The sequence below is a fragment of the Crinia signifera genome, chromosome 1 (genome assembly GCF_055691185.1).
Source record: "Crinia signifera chromosome 1, ASM5569118v1, whole genome shotgun sequence".
Lineage (NCBI taxonomy): Eukaryota > Metazoa > Chordata > Amphibia > Anura > Myobatrachidae > Crinia > Crinia signifera.
Genome location: NC_139217.1, coordinates 76224143 through 76243005, shown reverse-complemented (window position 1 = coordinate 76243005; position 18863 = coordinate 76224143). Strand labels below are relative to the sequence as shown.

The window sequence follows — 18863 nt, the reverse complement described above, 5'->3', positions numbered from 1 at the left end:
CACACAGGGCCCAACACACTGATATTCATAGTTCTTTGCATTAAATCACATTGTATAACACAGTAGGATGCACACATATTATTCCTGTTTACCATAAACTTCAAATAGAACATGTAGCACAAGCATACATACTGTAGCAGCTGGGAAATAGTTCAAAAGACTTTATGGAACAAAACTTTGCCCACTGATATAATATTGCTGCTCTATGCTGCATATAGGAAAGGATGTGCTAACACACACACACACACACGCACACACACACACGCACACAGCCACAAAAAAAGTAAATAACAAAAAATGATGGTTGATGGCAGTGATGTTTGGTTACACTGTGATTTTGTCAGTTGCAGCATTAAAACGTGCAGACATCTGAGGCCTCGCATATACCCTGGTACTGATCAAATTCAGTCGCTGCACATGAGACTGATCAGAAAGCAGAAACCCCGTCCGCCCGACCTCACCGAACCTACCACCAATACAGGATTGTCATTTTTCTTACCTGAAATCCCTCATAAGGGGCATACACACGGGGCGATTATAGCCCATTTCTAACTGATCTGTCTAGAAATTAAGACAGTCTACTGCTGAGAAGCTTCTGGCTTTATCATCATAGAACACTGATTTTTGGCATGTTTGTGTGTTCGTCATGGAATAATAAACTTCACACACAGTTCAAAATATATTTGAGATGAAAATCAAGCCCTCTATGTGCTGGTATGACCCTACATAAGGGCTTCCCCTTGTATATGAAATGTACTCCATTTAACAAAAGGAGAGTATTAGAAATCCAGCAATGTTTTCCTCAGATTTACTGATATGTTTCCTGGTAGGGTGTCGGAATCCTGACAGCCCGGACTCAGACAGCGAGGGAAGCGCAACGAAGTCCATTGCGGGCACAGTGGCTGGCTGCGCTCGCCACCTATTTTATTCTCCCTCTGGGCGGGATGTATTAATATACATCGCCACCCTTCGCCTGCCAGCCGCCGCGATGCTGCCGCATATGTACTAACATATGCGGCTAGCATCCGGTTGCGGTGACTGAGACCCCCGCGATACCTTTGATGTGGTCTGCGGGGGTCTCCCTCTGGGTGGCGATACCCTGCCAAGCGAAAACGGGGCGGACGGGTAATGGTAAATAGGAAAATGCGGTAAAACCCCCGTTTTACCGCATTTTCCCTTTAGTACATCGTGGACCCCCACGAGGGAGAATACCCGCCACCCGTGTGTCGGGCTTTTAGCAGTTGGGATTCCAACGTCTGGGTAATCATTGTCAGAATACCGAATGAAGGGGAGTCCTCCGGCACCCTTCCTGGTATCCCATTTGCTGGTACTAGACCATTGCCCATTTTTCAATCTGTTTTTTTTGTTACAAGGGAGTTTTTTTCTCCAGTATTTCTTCAATCTGATTTGCAAACACTTTCTAGAAGATAATTGATAAAAACGTATTGGTTGCCATAGCAACATCCCAGCTCAAATAGAACTCCCATCCTAGTACATTTACCCCATAGAATGGCAGTATATCACCAAATGGACCAGCACAATGAGATATATTTAAATAAGGCCCAAATTTACATTTTACACCCGACCAGAGCATAGAGAAATGTAAGTGAATGTAAAAAAAACATAACTATTTGAAGCTCTGTCCAAAATTCAATTGTGTGTGGCATCATAGCGAGTTATGTCTCCGGGTGGTGCGCAGGTTACCATCCTTCTCCCTTTTTAACTTACACTGGAAAAACTGTGAGTGATGTCATCAATTACCATAATTGCTGTGCACATAAAGATAACGCACAAGGGGCCAGATGTACTAAGCTGAAAAGTGATAAAATGGAGAGGGATAAACCACCAGCCAACCAGCTCGTAACTGCCATGTGACAGGTTGTGTTTGAAAAAGGACAGGTAGGAGATGATTGGTTGGTGGTTTATCACTCTCTATTTTATCAGTTTTCAAGGCTTAGTACATCTCGCCCAAGGCTCTCGTGTCTTAGGGAAATATTATAGAAAGAGATGATGTTGCCCGTAGCAACAGGCAGATTTTGTCTATCATTTTCTAGGATGTAATAGAGAAATGATAGACAGAATCTGATTGGTTGTTATGGGCAACAATCAACAATTTAAATATTTAAATATTTAGACGCTTTAGTAAATGTACCCCTTGGAGACGTATTCAATGATGTCTGGATTATTTGGCTAGCAGAAAAATCAGGACATACCTATTCAATGCGATGTGCTGATTTTCCTACTGTCTGAAACATCGCCAAAAATTGAATACCTAGTATTAACCTGATCTATTCCTTTAAATCAGCCTGATCCATCATATTAGTGCTTCAATAATGACAGAGAACATTGCTGAATTCATGTAATCAGAGCATGTGGCTGCAATGATGGATAACTGCACACCTGACTGATCACTCGTCCACCATCTCAGAGGGATTACGTTGTGCTGCTTACGTTATCAGCTAATTAACAACAATTGTTTAATAGCATAATGACAAAGAGCTGAGAGGTCAGATAACATTGAACAGATCTGTGCAGACAGGCTGAAGACAATGAGCCATGTCAAGAGGTCTTTCCAATACAGGCTATATATAGCTCAGGGTCCAGCATCTTGGTGAGCAGTACCTGCCTTTTCTCTAAGACGGTCGGCCACAATAAATCTGGAATATGTTGTTTTAATGCTGCAAGTTGGCGCAGCCATGGTGTATCCGGTGTTTCCTTTTTAGTTTAAGGGAAATAAGCTAAAACATGTATCTGTTACATGTACACCACCGAAAACCCTGCAAACTTGACTCCAGCACTGTGTTGAATTAGAGGTGGTACATACTACCCCTCCACTGCCTAAACCTAATCCTCTAACAGACTGAGGGCGGGATGTTCTAACATCCGCTGCCCTGTATTGCCGGGCACCGCATTATTTATAACCACATATGCTCTAACATATGCGGTTATTATCGCAAGGGTCAGCTCTTGCGGTAAGAGCTGTCCCTGCGATGCAGCGCCGGTGCTGGACTTCCGGGTCTGTGCCCCGCAAGTCCATCTGCGCATGTGCAGAGCACGGCGTCGGCCGCAGGGCATGCTGGGAGGGATCCGTGACGGATCCCTCACACAGCGCTTTTGCTGGCGATTCCCTCCACATGGGTGACACCTCGGAGGGGGGACAGAACATACAGAAATGTGGTAAAAACCCGATAACGGGGTTTTTTACCGCATTTCTGTGTTAGAGAATGGCCCCCTGACTCCTGCTTAGGGTTACCACCTAGTCCCTTTAATTCCGGACACATTAATTACACAGGTTCTGTGGCAGTTTAAAATCAGGTGGAGCGGAGTCTTGAAGTCAGCCAGCCACAGAACCTGTGTAATTAATATGTGTCCGGAATTAAAGGGACTAGGTGGTAACCCTACTCCTGCTCTACCCAGCAGCCTAACCACACCCTCCTGCAGCCCTACTGACCCCTCCTGTATACTAACCCAATATGCAGCACAGAGTGAATCCCCCCTCCTCCCCCCCCCCCACACACACATTAGCCAAACTCTACCCTGAAGCTTAAACAAGCCATCTCACAGCCTAACTGAACCCTCCCTCATTCTAACTCCCACCCATGTCCAAACTACAAGAGCCGGACCTTAAGGTACTGGATAATCGATGTTGTACCTATATTCCGAAATGTGTAGGTTTAATATTTATAAGACACAACAGTGACGTTGATGGTGCGGGCCTGCCCACATTAGTGATGTTGTGGCCTGGGCCTTCAGAGAGGAGCAGAAGCCAAAAAAATGTGAAGCCACAATGAATACAGACGAACATCAATGGTCTGGACATTGGTGTTCATTTCTTTTTTTTTTTTTATATATAAAATTATATTGAATATATTTTAAATATACGTTCTTAACACAATTCAATCATTACAACCAAAAAATTCTGAGTGTTTCTTGAAAACAAAAAATTAAAAATATTAGCCGGTACTTGTTTCCTAGCACGGCCACAATCTTATGGATCGTGTACCTTTAAGTTAAGGTACACGATCCACACGATGGACCCGATTTCCTTTGAAATCAGGTCCATTTGGCCGGCTAAGACACAATATCGGGGGCATCGCGTCGGTCGGGACCATTAACATTGGTCCCGACGCGATGCCCCCGATTCTTCCATAGGCTTCAATGTTAAACAATATTTTAACATTGAAATCGTGTCGGGAAAAGTAAAATATCGGGGGCATCGCGTCGGTCGGCACCATTAACATTGGTCCCGACGCGATGCCCCCGATTTTTCCATAGGCTTCATTGTTAAAATATTTTTTAACATTGAAATCGTGAGAAAATGTGAAAAATGTGAAATGGGCCAATATGACCCATTTCACATTATAGATGTCCCCGTCGTCACCCCACGATAGACGCCAACCCGAAGCGTGGCGAGCGCAGCGAGCCCGCGAGGGGCGGCGGTGCGCGTCCTCCGACCTTTTCATTCCCCTACTATCCACGTCGGCGTGGAGTTGAGAATAGAATAGTGTGGCGAGCCCCGCGAGGGGACGCGGATACCTTCACAGGTAAACGCGTCCCTTCGCGGGCTTCCCAGGTGTCCGCGTCGCCATGGACACCTGGGAAGCCCGCGAGGGGACGCGTATAACTGTGAAGGTATCCGCGTGCGCTCGCCACGCTACGGGCGCGGCGGCTCGCTGCGCTCGCCACACTATTCTATTCTCAACTCCACGCCGACGTGGATAGTAGGGGAATGAAAAGGTCGGAGGACGCGCACCGCCGCCGCTCGCCACGCTTCGGGTTGGCGTCTATCGTGGGGTGGGGTTTACGCCGTTAAATTTGGGGGGGGGGTTGGGAATATTTTACATTGAATCCAATGTAAAATCGGGTCCCAGGGACCCGATTTACATTTCATTCAATCAAAAAATCGGGTCGGTCGCGTCGATCGCATCGCATGCGACCAAATCGCATGAGATGCAATCGACCCGATTTTTCCGACACGACCACCCCGATGTAAATCGGTGTGGCCGTGCTAGGAAACAAGTACCTATTAGCCATTTCAGTGATTATAGGGACATTAAATCACACTGAACCCACTGCTCAGAAAACAAATCGTTCTCCGCAGAACAAAATAATGAATGCTCTTACCAATCCCGCAATGGGTGTTGGAAGCCTATTGATCTTCTTTATAAGTCCTGGCTTAATTGCATTCAACAACCTGCAAAAAGATAAAGAAAAGATCAATGATCACAATAAGAAATCATCTGTTCTAACAACATGAAAAAAGAGTGCACAACTGGACAATTAAAGAGATGTGACTTTAAAATGAGCACCCCAGTAACAAACAATAGAACAGAATGAAAGCTGGTCCAGCCATTCCAATTTACTATCTACTAAAGTGAAACAGGCAAATGAGTTGTTAAGGCCGCCATGCACTAGGCCAGACCGGCCCAAGAAATCAGATGAAAAGTGACCAAATCGGATGTTTGGCATCCAATCCGATGAGTGGTCCCTTGAGCATTGGATCATAGGCGGCGGAGGTTGGATCTGCGTTTAGTCACATGCAGAAGGACCGCCTGGGCTCAAAGGAGAACGGATGGCCATACACTGCTGCAATGACACCTGTCCATCTGGGTTGGGATCATTTGGTCTATTGCATTATGGTCGAAAGTCATTAGGTCGAATCCATTAGGTCGACATGCTAAAAGGTCGACATGACTCTAGGTCGACATGGGAAAAGGTCGACATGATTCTAGGTCGAAAGGTCATTAGTTCGACAGGTCATTAGTTCGACAAGGTCATTAGTTCGACATTGTCTATGTCGACATTCACAAGGTCGACATGGGGTTTTTAACTGTTTTTTTACCTGAATGTCAACACAGTCGACATGGACACAGTTTAAAGTGCACTGCATCCCCTCGCATCGCTCGCTGCGCTCGCTATGCGTCGGGCACGGTGCCTCGCTACGCTCGGCACACTATTTTATTCTCCCACCACGCCCTAGTGGATGGTAGGGCATGAAATACCGCCTGTCGGCACATGTTGGCTCAAAAAACAGTGAAAAACTCCATGTCGACCTTGTGAATGTCGACATAGACAATGTCGAACTAATGACCTTGTCGAACTAATGACCTGTCGAACTAATGACCTTTCGAACTAGAATCATGTCGACCTTTTCCCATGTCGACCTAGAGTCATGTCGACCTTTTAGCATGTCGACCTAATGGATTCGACCTAATGACTGTCGACCATAATGCAGTAGACCAAATGACCGCATCCCGTCCATCTTCACTTTCTTATTTTGGACTTTGAAATCTGTTGTACTATGTATAAGGGCATACCTCCCAACATTATAGATGTCATCATTGAGACTCCTCCGAGCATAGCTATATACCCAAAAACGGTATGTGGTCTTGATAAAAGGCTTCACTGGAAAGACTCGATCGTAAGCAATACCTCTCGTTTGCTGTCACTGGGGGGCATGCACAGCCCCTCGGTCTCTCATGTATAGATACTATGTGCATGCTCCATATCTTATCAGTGGTAGAAATACAGACTAAGGGGGGTATTCAATCTGAGGGTCACGTCAGTCGAGCTTGCTCGACCACCGTAACCCAGTCCCGTTCTCGGTCAGCCCGACCGAGAACATGCAGGCGGGATTCAATGTCCCGCCTGCCGGGAGCGAAAAGGGGGAGTGGCCACAAGCTGCGACTGGGAAGAGGCGAGCTGCAGCCGGCAGCTCGTCACTTCCCGGCCGTTCTCGGCAGAACGAGCCTGACAGCTAGTGATGTCGGGCTCATTCTGCCGAGAAACCCTGCTCAATGCTGTCGGGAAGACAGCATTGAATAGGGCCCGGCGAGCATCTCCCCGACGGGAGATGCTCGCCGGGGTTTGAATATCCCCCTAAGGGGGTTATTCTGATTCACTCGGAAAGGCACAATCACTCTCTAACGGACAAAACCATATGCACTGCAGGTGGAGCTGATGTAACATGTGCAGAGAGAGTTAGATTTGGGTGTTTTATTGTTTCTGAGCAGTGAAAATACTAGCTGCATTATTTCTAAACTGCAATATAGATATCAGTTTGAAGTACACCCCCCACCCAAATCTAACTCTCTCTGCACATGTTACATCTGCCCACCTGCAGTGCACATGGTTTTGTCCATTAGAGAGCGATTGTGGCTTTCCGAGTGAATCAGAATAACCCACTAAACTTCAACAGTCAGTTGAGATGCTCAAAATTACAGAATGACCTGCCAGATTTGGAGGACATCAGATGGAAAGCATAGCATGCTGGGACTTGCAGTTCAATAATAGCTGGAAAACCACGCAGCTTGTCTACACCAAGTATAGAAGGGAAAGCAGCACATATATATATATATATCAGGGTTGCCGACCCTCCCGGAATGTCCGTGAGACTCCCGGAATTTTGGGACATCTCACGGACTCCCGGAGGGCGGCCCCTTTCTCCCGCAGCTGCCGCTTTGCTCTTCCACAATGGCTACTGCGCATGCGCTAGTTAACATCACTGACGCCGCCAACGCAATATCATCACGTTGGCGCGTCGTCGCGGTTATCTAGCTGCTAGCGCATGCGCCGTAGCCATCGCGGAAGTGAAGGAAGCCGCAGCTGCGGCCGGGAGAAACTGAAAGAGGAAGGGATCCTCTTGCGTGCCTCTGTCTGTGTCTGTGTAAGTACAGTATACTCGCAGCACGGCTTCAGCACTCAGCCTCTCTCGAACGCACCCTCTTCATCCTCTGCACTCCTCTGAGATCGGTTAGTGACTTTACACAGATGCAGCCAAATCATCGATCAGCTCCATGTTGCTTGTGCCTTCCCTATGCCACATCCTTCATCTACCTCCCAGCCAGTTCCATAGGTCATCATATACAGTACAAGCCTTTTATCTCCATGCTGGCACCTCCCCTGCAGATTCCTCTTTATGTGCAGCATGTATATAACAGTACCATTAATGACCTTGTTTTGGTTTACACAAAAAATACAGACCATGCAATTAATTATACAAACTGTGTTGTACATTTAAGAATGTGGCATATAATCCTTTTATCTGACATACTGTCATAATGCCCATGTGTGCCTCTACCCCTTCCCATGTTCTCCCCTCCTCATGTGTGCCAGTTCCTGCCATTTGTGCCCCTGATTGTGTGCCTTCATCCCTGCCCAAGTGTATGCTTACGTGTAATGCTTATCAAAATACTGTAGGGCCCACCCCCTTGCGTCACAAGGCCCGCCCCTTGCGCCACAAGACCCGCCCCCTTGTATCACAAGGCCCGCCCCCTTGTGTCACAAGGCCCTCCCCTGGCAACGCAAGGTCCGCCCCCTGGCAACGCAAGGTCCGCCCCCAGGCTTTTAATTTTCTCCCTGAAATGATTTTTCAAAAGTAGGCAACCCTGATATATATATTGCCCAGCGTTTCTTTTATTTTGTATACAACATATAAACCGTTATTGTTGCTAAGGTGTGGTGGGAATTTTCCCCTTGGACTGGAATGAAGCACAACACGAGATTCTGATCTAATTGTTGGGAACTCAAAAAAGCAGCTGGTTCTGGCATGGAAACAATCACTACCCCAGCACTGCCTATGACATCCAGCTCACTGGAAGCATGCTCTCAATCCTCCTCCCAATAATATGTCAATTAGGAAACCCTGATATCTGGTTCTGATTTTGTAAACTTTACACACAAGACAGAAAATATGAGAAGTTTTGATATTGTACTAATTGTGAGGAGACGCAGCCATATAAAAGTACTATGACTCCAGTGAGCTCAAAATCATTCCAGCGACTAAAGGAAGGAAGGAAACTGTAACAGTAACACATTCTAAAAGTCTCTGGGCTCACATCAATGGGACAGTCTGCCAAGTGACCTGCATTCACACAGGCACCTTGCAAGACTTAAATGACAAGTGAATTATCCCATAATCTCAGTGTGAGCATGTGCAGTGTACCATGAGCAGGATGTTATACAGCACCTTAATAGTTCCCATAAAGCACGTACTATACTATACTACAATGCTGGCTATATAATTAGTCAGAAGCTCTTAGGCTGTGCCAATACGTGCTTCTCCAGCTGCTGTGGAACTACAAGTCCCAGTAGACTCTCCCACCGATCACCTGGTGATGCATGCTGGGACTTGTAATTACACCACAGCTGTAGAGCGACAAGCTGGCCAGGCTGGCTACAGAATGTTTGTCACAAGAGCTACTTTACACTTTGGGGGAAATTTACTAATACCGTGTTCTCACTGCGAGTGAGAAATACACGGCTTTTACCCGGTATTCTCACTGCAAGGCAAATTCCCGGGTGAAGTTCTACCGGTAATTTGCCTTTTAACACAGGTTTTTATGCCGTGAGAACGGGTCAACCCGTGTCTGCATACCCGGATCTCAAACACGGGTAAATAGAAGGGTTTTACCCGTGTGTGAGACCTGGGTATGCAACCCGTTCACACTGCAAAAAAACCCGTGTTAAAAGGCAAATTTCCGGGTCAACATGCTAGACCCGGGAATTTGCCTGCAGTGAGAACGGGGTATTAGATAGGAGTTCTATTTTGCATGGGATGTTGCTATGGGAAACCAATCAGAATCAGTTTTTGATTTATTTAGCACCTTCTAGAAGATAATTTATAGTATCTGATTGGTTGCCGTAGCAACATCCCATCTCAAATAGAACTCCCAACTTAGTGTATCTCCCCCCCCCCCCCCCCCCTAGTCTAACTAACGATCACCACTCCTGTCACCGCTAGGGACAAGTAGAGAAGGAAATTACGATGTGCTGCTTTATAAGTATATAATGATCCACTAACCAACATCACTGCCTAGTAATTCTTTATTCCACCAACTGGTAGGTGCCAAATGCCAATCCAGTCCCTTTCACCAATGACCTCTTATCTTTCTATTCCTAATCTTATGAACTCTCACAAACTAGTTACTATATTCAGCATATGTACATAGATATAACTGGAATGTAAGCAGAAATGCTGGCTTTTCTTTGCATTAACTTGAGGCAGCTCGAAACAACAGATAATGCTAGGGATGTCTGAGGTGAAATCTTAGCAAATACCCTTGGAGAACACAGGGTTAAGACATTCATCCAAGGGGGGACACGTTTTAATGAGCAAATGTCTAACTTCATCTGACTTAACTCCTTTCTAGGGACTGTGATTAAGAAAAGAGGGTCATTTCTGACTAAAATACTGCATTGGTGAAGCTTCATTATTATTATTATTATTATTAGTCTTATATGGCTATGGAGTTCTTAGTTGGACAGATAAGTTTTTTAATCAGAACTGAACCCATTTTAAACTATGACATCACTCTTTCCAAATTTTATATTAAAAGAGAGCTCTATGTAGGGGCAGCACTAAGCCACTTATTGGCAGGCAGACAGCTCCTGTATCCGGGCAAAAGAATTTAAGTGTAAAAAAAAACAACCCGCATCGGCCTCCAATGCAATAAATAGACTAATATAGTCATAGCTAGCGCTGACCATTTAGGATTTTTCCACTATTTGTCCAGGATATTTTAGAGCGCTGTAAAAATTCCATAAAGAAGCAGATTTAAAAGAAAAGAAAAAAATATATATAAATATGTGAGGAAATGACACCTAGTAGAGACCATGTTAAGGTCAAATTTTTATTTAGATTCTAACTTGTCTCTGTAACATATTTGATGACAAAGGCCAGGCATCTACAGAATAGCAATGCATTCCAAGATACAGGTATTAATAAGCATCTGCAGCTGCATAACCGGCTTTACAATTTCAAAAGCAGTTGTTCCAGTAAGCACTGGTCCCCTCCGCTGTCCTACCCAGTGGCGTAACAATAGTGCCGCAGACCCCACGGTGGCTTGGGAGAGCCAGCACTGTCGGGGTCTGCGGGGAGCAACGAGGTCTGCTGGCTGATTGACAGGACGTGCTATTTGTCTCCTAACTACACTTTCCGCCCCCTTCAGTCATACTGGCCATTCAGAAGTCCAGGACCTTCCATTGGTCTGCTGCACAGGCCATTTCTGCTGCTATGTCCCCTGTGCCTCAGTCACTGCTCTACCAGCCACTGCTCCTCCTCCACCCTCCCAAACTGGCGCTACTTTGTCCCCCATGCCTCACAACTCTACCAGCCGCAGCTCCTCCTCCACTCTTCCACACTGCCGCTACTTTGACCCTCGTGCCTCACTGGGTATTATGTGTATAAGTGGCCTTACTGCAAGCATCATGTTTATAAGTTAATAGGACTATCTACTAGCCTCCAAACTTTCAAGCGTTCCCTGAAATCTCACCTCTTCAGGCAAGCCTATCATATTTAAGTACCACATGCATAACCCTCTGAGGCAATTATGTATTATATAGCTTCCCTTCTGGACTTGTAACTTGGTGGGACTGCTATGCTATTACTGATGCCTGTCCTTGTGTTTCCCTCCTATGTCCCTATAGATTGTAAGCTTGCAGCAGGGCCCTCCTACCTCCAAGTCTGTCTGTTGTTACCCAGTTTTTTTATCACTGTCTACAATTGTACAGTGCAACTGAATCTGCTGCGCTATGTAAGAAACTGTAAATAAAATAAATAAATAATAAGTGGCACTACTGCTATGAGCAATGCGTATAAGTGGTACTACGGGGTGGCGTATAGTGTAAGTGGCATTATGGTGTGTGGCATATAGTGTATGGGGCATTGCGATGTGGCTTATACTGTAAGGGTGTGTAAGGGGCATTACGGTGTGTGGCGTATAGTGTTAGGTACATTATAGTGTGTGGCGTTTAGTGTAAGGAACATTACAGTGTGTGGCGTATAGTGTAAGAGGCATTACGGTATGTTGTGTATATTGTAAGTCTCATTACGGTGTGTGGTGTATAATGTAAGGGGCGTTACAGTGTGTGGTGTATAGTGTAAGGCAGTGGTTCCCAAACTGTGTGCCGTGGCTCCCTTGGGTGCCTCAGGACACATGCAGGGGTGCCGCGGCTTGGTGGTGCAGGACCAACTCAAATTATTAATGGTTAATTATTTATGAGCAAAACCAGTGCTGGTGACTGCCAATGATAGAATGTGCAAAACCAGTGCTGGTGACTGCCAATGATAGAATGTGTACAAACAGAAACAAATCCTGCCCTTTACCGCATAACTGCCGCTAAAAATCGCATATACACCCAATCTAAATATTTTTTTTTTGGACCTAGGGGTGCCGTGAAAAAAATTCTGATTCTCTAGGGTGCCCTGAATCAAAAAAGATTGGGAACCCCTGGTGTAAGGGTTAATACTGTGTGTGGGGTATAGTGTAAATGGCATTATGGTGTGTGGTGTATAGTGACAGCTGCATTACGGTGTGGCGTTTAGTGTAAGTGGCATTATGGTGTGTGGCGTGATGTGTAAGGGCATTATGAGGGGGAGGGGGCGCCAGAAACTTTTTTTGGCAGGGGGGAGCAAAATATATAGTTACGCCACTGGTCCTACCATCACTGATATCAGGAAAGGTGAATTGAAAATGTGTACAGTATGTTCATACACAGCTTACCAACAAATTGGGTGGGAGAAGGACAAGAAGAAACAAGATTTGCTGGTTTCCAGGACAACAAATTTGAGATAAAGTAAGAACAGCAGTTAAAAAAGGGAGGGGGCTCCATTAGCAAAAACATTACTTAGGTTAGGAATCATGCTATAAAAAAAACCTTTAGACAATATTAAATGAAGATTTCCAGCTACAAATAACCTTTGCATGATCTTAATGCCCTTATCCTACTACTGCATACCAGTGCAGTCCAGTCCTTATGTACAGTGGGATTGATGCAGCATATGCTGCTAGGCTAGGAACATTTCCTAAATGCCTCTTCCCAGTGGGGATATACAAGTGCAGACAAGAAGCATAAAAATAATGGGCAAGGAATAGCTGCAGTACAGGCCCGGGAATCTACACACTGAGAAATAGTACAGCTTCCAATTTATAGCAAGCTATATTTACCTCAGTGTTCCTGATGCCGGTCAGAGAGAGGAGATACTGACAGCATGCCATACAAACTATGACAGGTGGACATTTGGTGAAGAGCTTAGTCATGCCTTAATGGAGTTAACACTATATTCATGTTCTACATTGGTTCTCAAACACAGTCCTCAAGACCCCAAAAGCTCTTGTTTTCCAGGTTTCCTCATAGTAGTGACAGACATAAGTGTTTTTTTTAAATGTGCCAGTGAATAATGAATACACCTGTGCACCTGCTGGGTGGCCTGGAAAAGATAAATGGTTTGGGATCGGGAGTTTGAGAACCACTAATGAAGTAGACTGTGAGGAGAGTCATTGCTTATGGATTCTATGGGGGAATATAGTATTCTATGTAGAACTATAATAATTGATCCTAATAAGAAGAAGCAGAAGAAGACAAAAAAGAGATGGTATTGTAATGCCGGTGTATATCTACTGAGCAGAGCGTGTGCATCTGTCTACTGCAGCAACTACAAAACATGTATGGAACCTATTGTTAAGGTACAATACCGTAAAAAAAAAAAAAAATATGCACACCATTTTGAATTAATGGCTAACTTCGCTAGTTTATATAATATTGCATAACTATAGTAATTACAATTATATTATTAACTTATCATTATATGGCTCCACAAGAGTTTTGCAGCACCGTACAAAGTAATCAGATTGTTGCAATATATGCAGTTATACCCACAGAAGGGGTCTACAACAAGTACTGTAGGTCGACATGCATGAAGGTCGACAGGGTCATTAGGTAGACAGGACCATTAGGTCGACATGGGGAAGGTCAACAGACAAAAGGTCGACATGTATTTTTTTATTTATTTTTTTCGTTTTTATTAGCCGACATATGCCGACAGGTGGTAATTCATGCCCTACCATCCACTAGTGTGCTGAGGGTAGCGAGGCACCGTGCCCGAAGCATGGCGAGCACAGCGATCCATGCGAAGTGCCGCAGTGCACTTTTTTTGTCCATGTGGACTGTGTCGACATTCAGGATAAAATAATTAAACCCCCGTGTCGACATATTGACTGTAAACCTTCCCTTATGTCGACCTAATGACCCTGTCAATCTGGTGACCCTGTTGGCATAATGTCGACCTAGTGGAGTTGACCTAATGCTTGTGGACCTAGTTGCTGTCTATCCAATGTTTCATACCCCACAGAAGCAGCTCTGGGAAGCCAAAAGTTTGGTGCCATTGTGGGAATGGGTAAGGGTTGGAATCGAGGCAGGGAAAGCACATTAGGGAAGAGGTACCTAGCTGTGTGAGGTTAAAAAGTCAGACAGCCAGAGGGCGGGATGCCCGGTGATGTGCGGCGTCTCCCCGGCAGCTTCCCCTCCCTCCCTTACCCAGGCAGCTGATATCCTGCAGCTGCTGCTGCAGGCTATCCTCCTCCCTGCACCCGGAAGGGGATTTACAGTGCAGGGAAGAGGAGGTCACTGGTCCGGGCAGCACAGCGCTGTGCTGCCTGGACACAGGTGAGGGGGTGCGCTGCAAGGCGGTGGGGATCAGTGCGGGGCGGCATGGGTGTTGTTAAGAAGCACACAACTTTTGCTGGCGATTCACCACCCCCCACCCCGCAGCGAAAACTCGCCGTGCGGGTTTTCCTGCATATCAAAATGCGGTAAAACCCGCATTTTTTGCATAGAGCATCCCGCCCAGAGATGTGCAGTCCCGTGGAGCCTATGAATTGCACCAGCTGCAGGAGAGTTATGTTGCACCACAACCAAGCTAGACAGCCTTGACTGGGATCGCATGCAATATTTTGTATGCAAAAAAGACATTTCATATTAAGCAGCATTCAGCTATTGTGGAGAAACAATTTGCAGCAATACAAAACAGTCCTATACACCACACGTGCTAAAGTGAAAGAAAAGACTTTGCCAACAAAAACACACCTGCGGGTCTAGTCCCAAGACAAAGAGCAGGCTGCAGACAGACTCGTCACTTCCCATCCTGCATGGTCTGTCTGATACTGACAAAACTCCTCGTTTTCATTTTTAAAGGTGAGCATCCGTGCGTAGCAGAGGTACAGGCAGGCTAAGCCCAGGATATTTGTTATCAATCAAATGCTAGAGTTTCCAAAGACCAAAAAAACACACCTGAGAAAACCCAGCCTCGGATCACAGACCGATGGATTATTGTGAGCATTGCCTTGGGGGTTCAGCAGGTTGCACAAGTGATGTTACACGGAGCTTGGCAACAGAAGCAGGGAAAGCAAACAAGCATACGAAAGCTGTTCTATAGACTACTACAACTGCTTCCAACATGCTTAGCCCTATGTACAGTACACATTTTGTAGTCTTTAAATCAGGTATCCAGTCAGTGACAGACGTAGGCTTAGCTACTCCGTACAGAGACATTTTATCCCGATCATTAATGGTATTGCATTTCCCAACACTTGCAAGTTCCGGATACCAACGGTATTCAATTTTATTTTATTCATTTTTAAATCGAAAAAAAAAAGGTGTTGTATGCAGTCCTGACAGACGAGATTCCGACAGAATAGCCCCTCAGTCAGGATCCTGACTCTCAGGCATTTGAACAGTGGGGATTTCAATGTCGGTATACTGACTGCCAAAATCCGGACTTTCGGGACGTCACCAGGCACCCAAAAATAAAAAAAAAGGCACACTCACAGAACAATGTGTTCCAGCAACTCTTGTGCCTGCAGTGCTCCACCTGGGACACACACCCCTGACAAGTCACACACACACACACACACACACACACACACACACACACACACACACACACACACACACACACACACACGGGGTCTCACACACTGAGAGTGTTAAAATGGTTAAAGGACCAGCCAATCAGGGGTAAATGTATGAAGCAGTGATAAGGAAGGAGAAGTTATAAAGTGCCTGGTACTTTATCACTGGCCAATCAGCTCCTGACTGTTAAGTTACAGGTTGGGTTTGAAAAGGGACAGTTAAGGAAATGATTGGCCGGTAATAAAGTGCCAGGCACTATCACTTCTCCTCCCTTATCACTGCTTCATACATATACCCCTCAGTTTTTAACTGTCAGTTTGGGGACTGTCTGAAAAATTACAGAAGCTTATGGTTTGTACTCTCTTCAAGTTTTTATTACTCTATATAGAAGTGGGAGATAGGTAGGACCTGGTCCAATGTTAACCTACATGTTTCGCCCACTTACAGGGACTTCATGAAAGTAGAAAGTCTCTATAAATGGATTAAACCCAAAGCGATAATCTCTTGATTAGGATTGGTGTTGTGGCTAGTATTAGGGCGGTTTCACACACTCCGGCTCCTGCCGGGCGACGAAAACCTGCACGGCCAGGAAGCCGTGCAGCACACAGTAGTTTATCATGGAGGGGATGGCCACAGCCCGGCAGCCGTCCCTCCCAGTGGTGGGATCCGGCTGCAACCGGACGGCCGGGCCGTGGCCGTCCCATGTGAATCACAACTACTGTGTGCGGCACGGCTTTTGGCCGTGCGGGATTTCGCCGCCCGGCAGGAGCCGGAGCGTGTGAAATAGCCCTTACTTATATTATGCAATCTTCCTTTAAACGTAACTGCCAGCAAAAGGTTGAAAGACATTTTCAATACCCCATGGTAGAAAGTGTGTAATTTCCAATGTAAGTTACAATCGGTTGTTTCCAGGAGACCCAGACAGCAACAGATACTACAGTACATGGCCCTTTGTGGTCCTCCATATCTGGTGAGCAGAACATCATTACATCCTGGAACACATGTGGAGACAGATTCATGCACAGCTGGAGTGGTGAGAAAGTGATACCAGCCTTTGTTCAGCATGATTATACTGGAGGGACTATCTAGTTACACAAAAACGGATTTTCTCCCATTAAACCAGTTAGTTTCTCAGAATTTTCCTATGGATATGATCTAGCTTTCTTTCCACCTAATGAGCCATATAGATGGAGTAAGCCCATTACTGTTAGAGACCCGTTTTATGCCTTCTTTTCTGAGTGACTATTTTCTATAATGCCAATGCTTGAGCAGGTCACATCATTATTATTGCTCTTGGTGCATAGCTGTACAGAACCACTGTATATTGGCATATATAAGGATATTTCAATAAAACTATCTTCATGTAAATTGGTTTCAGCAAGATATGTATTAACTTTTGTTCATTGGAGGGTATGTTTGTGCCTAGCTAAATATTTTTTTGGTACTTGTTTCCTAGCACGGCGCCACTGATTATAATCTTATGTAATCGGGTCTATCAGATTGGGTCACATCGCATCGCATGCGATCAGACCCGATTTTTAATTATACAGCCACCCTGATGGGTGTTTCCTATGTTAACCCCTTCACGACATTTGACGTATATATACGTCATGGTCGGGAAGTACTTCCCGACACATGACGTATATATACGTCATGACTTCTAACTGTCACTGCGTCTAGAGACGCAGTGACAGTTAGGTGATGTCTGCTGTCCCTGACAGCAGACATCCCCCCTCGCCGCCCAGGGGGGGCAGGGGTGCCCCCCCCGGTCGGCGATCGCTGTGATTGGCTGTTCAAATCTGAACAGCCATTCACAGCGTTTCCTGTGTTACCGGCGGCTAAGCCGCTCGGTAACACAGGGATCGGTGGTGATCGGTGCTGTCAAGTACAGCACCGATCACCTCCGATGTGCAGCCCCCCCTCCAACCCGCCGGGCACTCACCCGGCAGCAGCAGCTCCCCCGGCTCCCCCGGCTCCCCCGGAGCGTCTGAAGCGCACGCAGCGCTGACCTCCTCCCCCCTCCCCCCCGCAGCAGCAGCAGCAGCATCAAGCTGCAGAAAAAGTAAAAAAAATAAATATATGCACTGAAAAACTATATATATATATATATATATATATATATATATACACACACACATATATATATGTGTGTGTATATATATGTATATATTTATATATATATATATATATATATATATACACACATATATATATGTGTGTGTGTGTGTGTATATACCGCACCGATCGCCAGCCCCCCCCCCCCCTCCCACCCGGCAGCCCCCCTCCCACCCACCCGGCTGCCGCAGCACCAGCACCCCTCCCACCCCCCCGCCAGCCCCCCTCCCAAAGCTGGTGACTAAAATGGGGTCACTTGTGGGGGGGTTCCACTGTATTGGTGCTTCGGGGGTCTTGCTAATGCGACATAGCACCCACCATTCATTCCACCACCAAAAATCACTCCTTCCCTTCTGAGTCCTGCCATGCACCCAACTGGTATTTTTTGGTCACACGTGAGGCATTGCCGTACTCGGAAGAAATTGGGGCACAGATTTTGGGGTGCTTTGTCTCCTTCATTCCTTGTGAAAATAAAAAATTTTGAGCCAGAACTGCATTTTTCTGTAAAAAATTACATTTTTTTACACAAAAATGCAGATCTGGCTCAAAATTTTTCATTTTCACAAGGAATGAAGGAGACAAAGCACCCCAAAATCTGTGCCCCAATTTCTCCCGAGTACGGCAATGCCTCATGTGTGACCAAAAAATACCAGTTGGGTGCATGGCAGGACTCAGAAGGGAAGGAGTGATTTTTGGATTTTGCAGCACAGATTCTGGTTGAATGACCCCCGAAACACCCATACAGTGGAACCCCCCCACAAGTGACCCCATTTTGCAAACTACACCCTTCAGGGAATTCATCAAGGGGTATAGTGTACATTTCAAACCCCCCGGGGTTTCACCAATTTTGATACAACTGAGCTGTGAAAATGAAAAATTAATTTTTTTTCATTTTCACTGCCCAGTTGTACCACAATTGGTGAAACCCCTGGGGGTTTGAAATGTACACTATACCCCTAGATGAATTCCCTGAAGGGTGTAGTTTGCAAAATGGGGTCACTTGTGGGGGGGTACCTAACTTTTAGCATCTTATGGTGCCTAGAAACCTACATTGTGCC

At 45.7% G+C, this 18863-nt stretch overlaps 1 protein-coding gene across 4 annotated transcripts in view; it reads right to left on the bottom strand.

Annotated features, from left to right (window-relative positions):
• Nucleotides 1–18863, bottom strand: part of LIMCH1 (LIM and calponin homology domains 1) — a 240229-nt gene that overhangs the window by 116868 nt on the left and 104498 nt on the right. For all 4 annotated transcript variants that reach the window (XM_083165773.1, XM_083165775.1, XM_083165774.1 and 1 more), the window contains exon 3: nt 5125–5194. In XM_083165773.1, coding sequence (XP_083021899.1) covers nt 5125–5194 — 70 coding nt within the window. The remainder of the gene's footprint in view (nt 1–5124; nt 5195–18863) is intronic.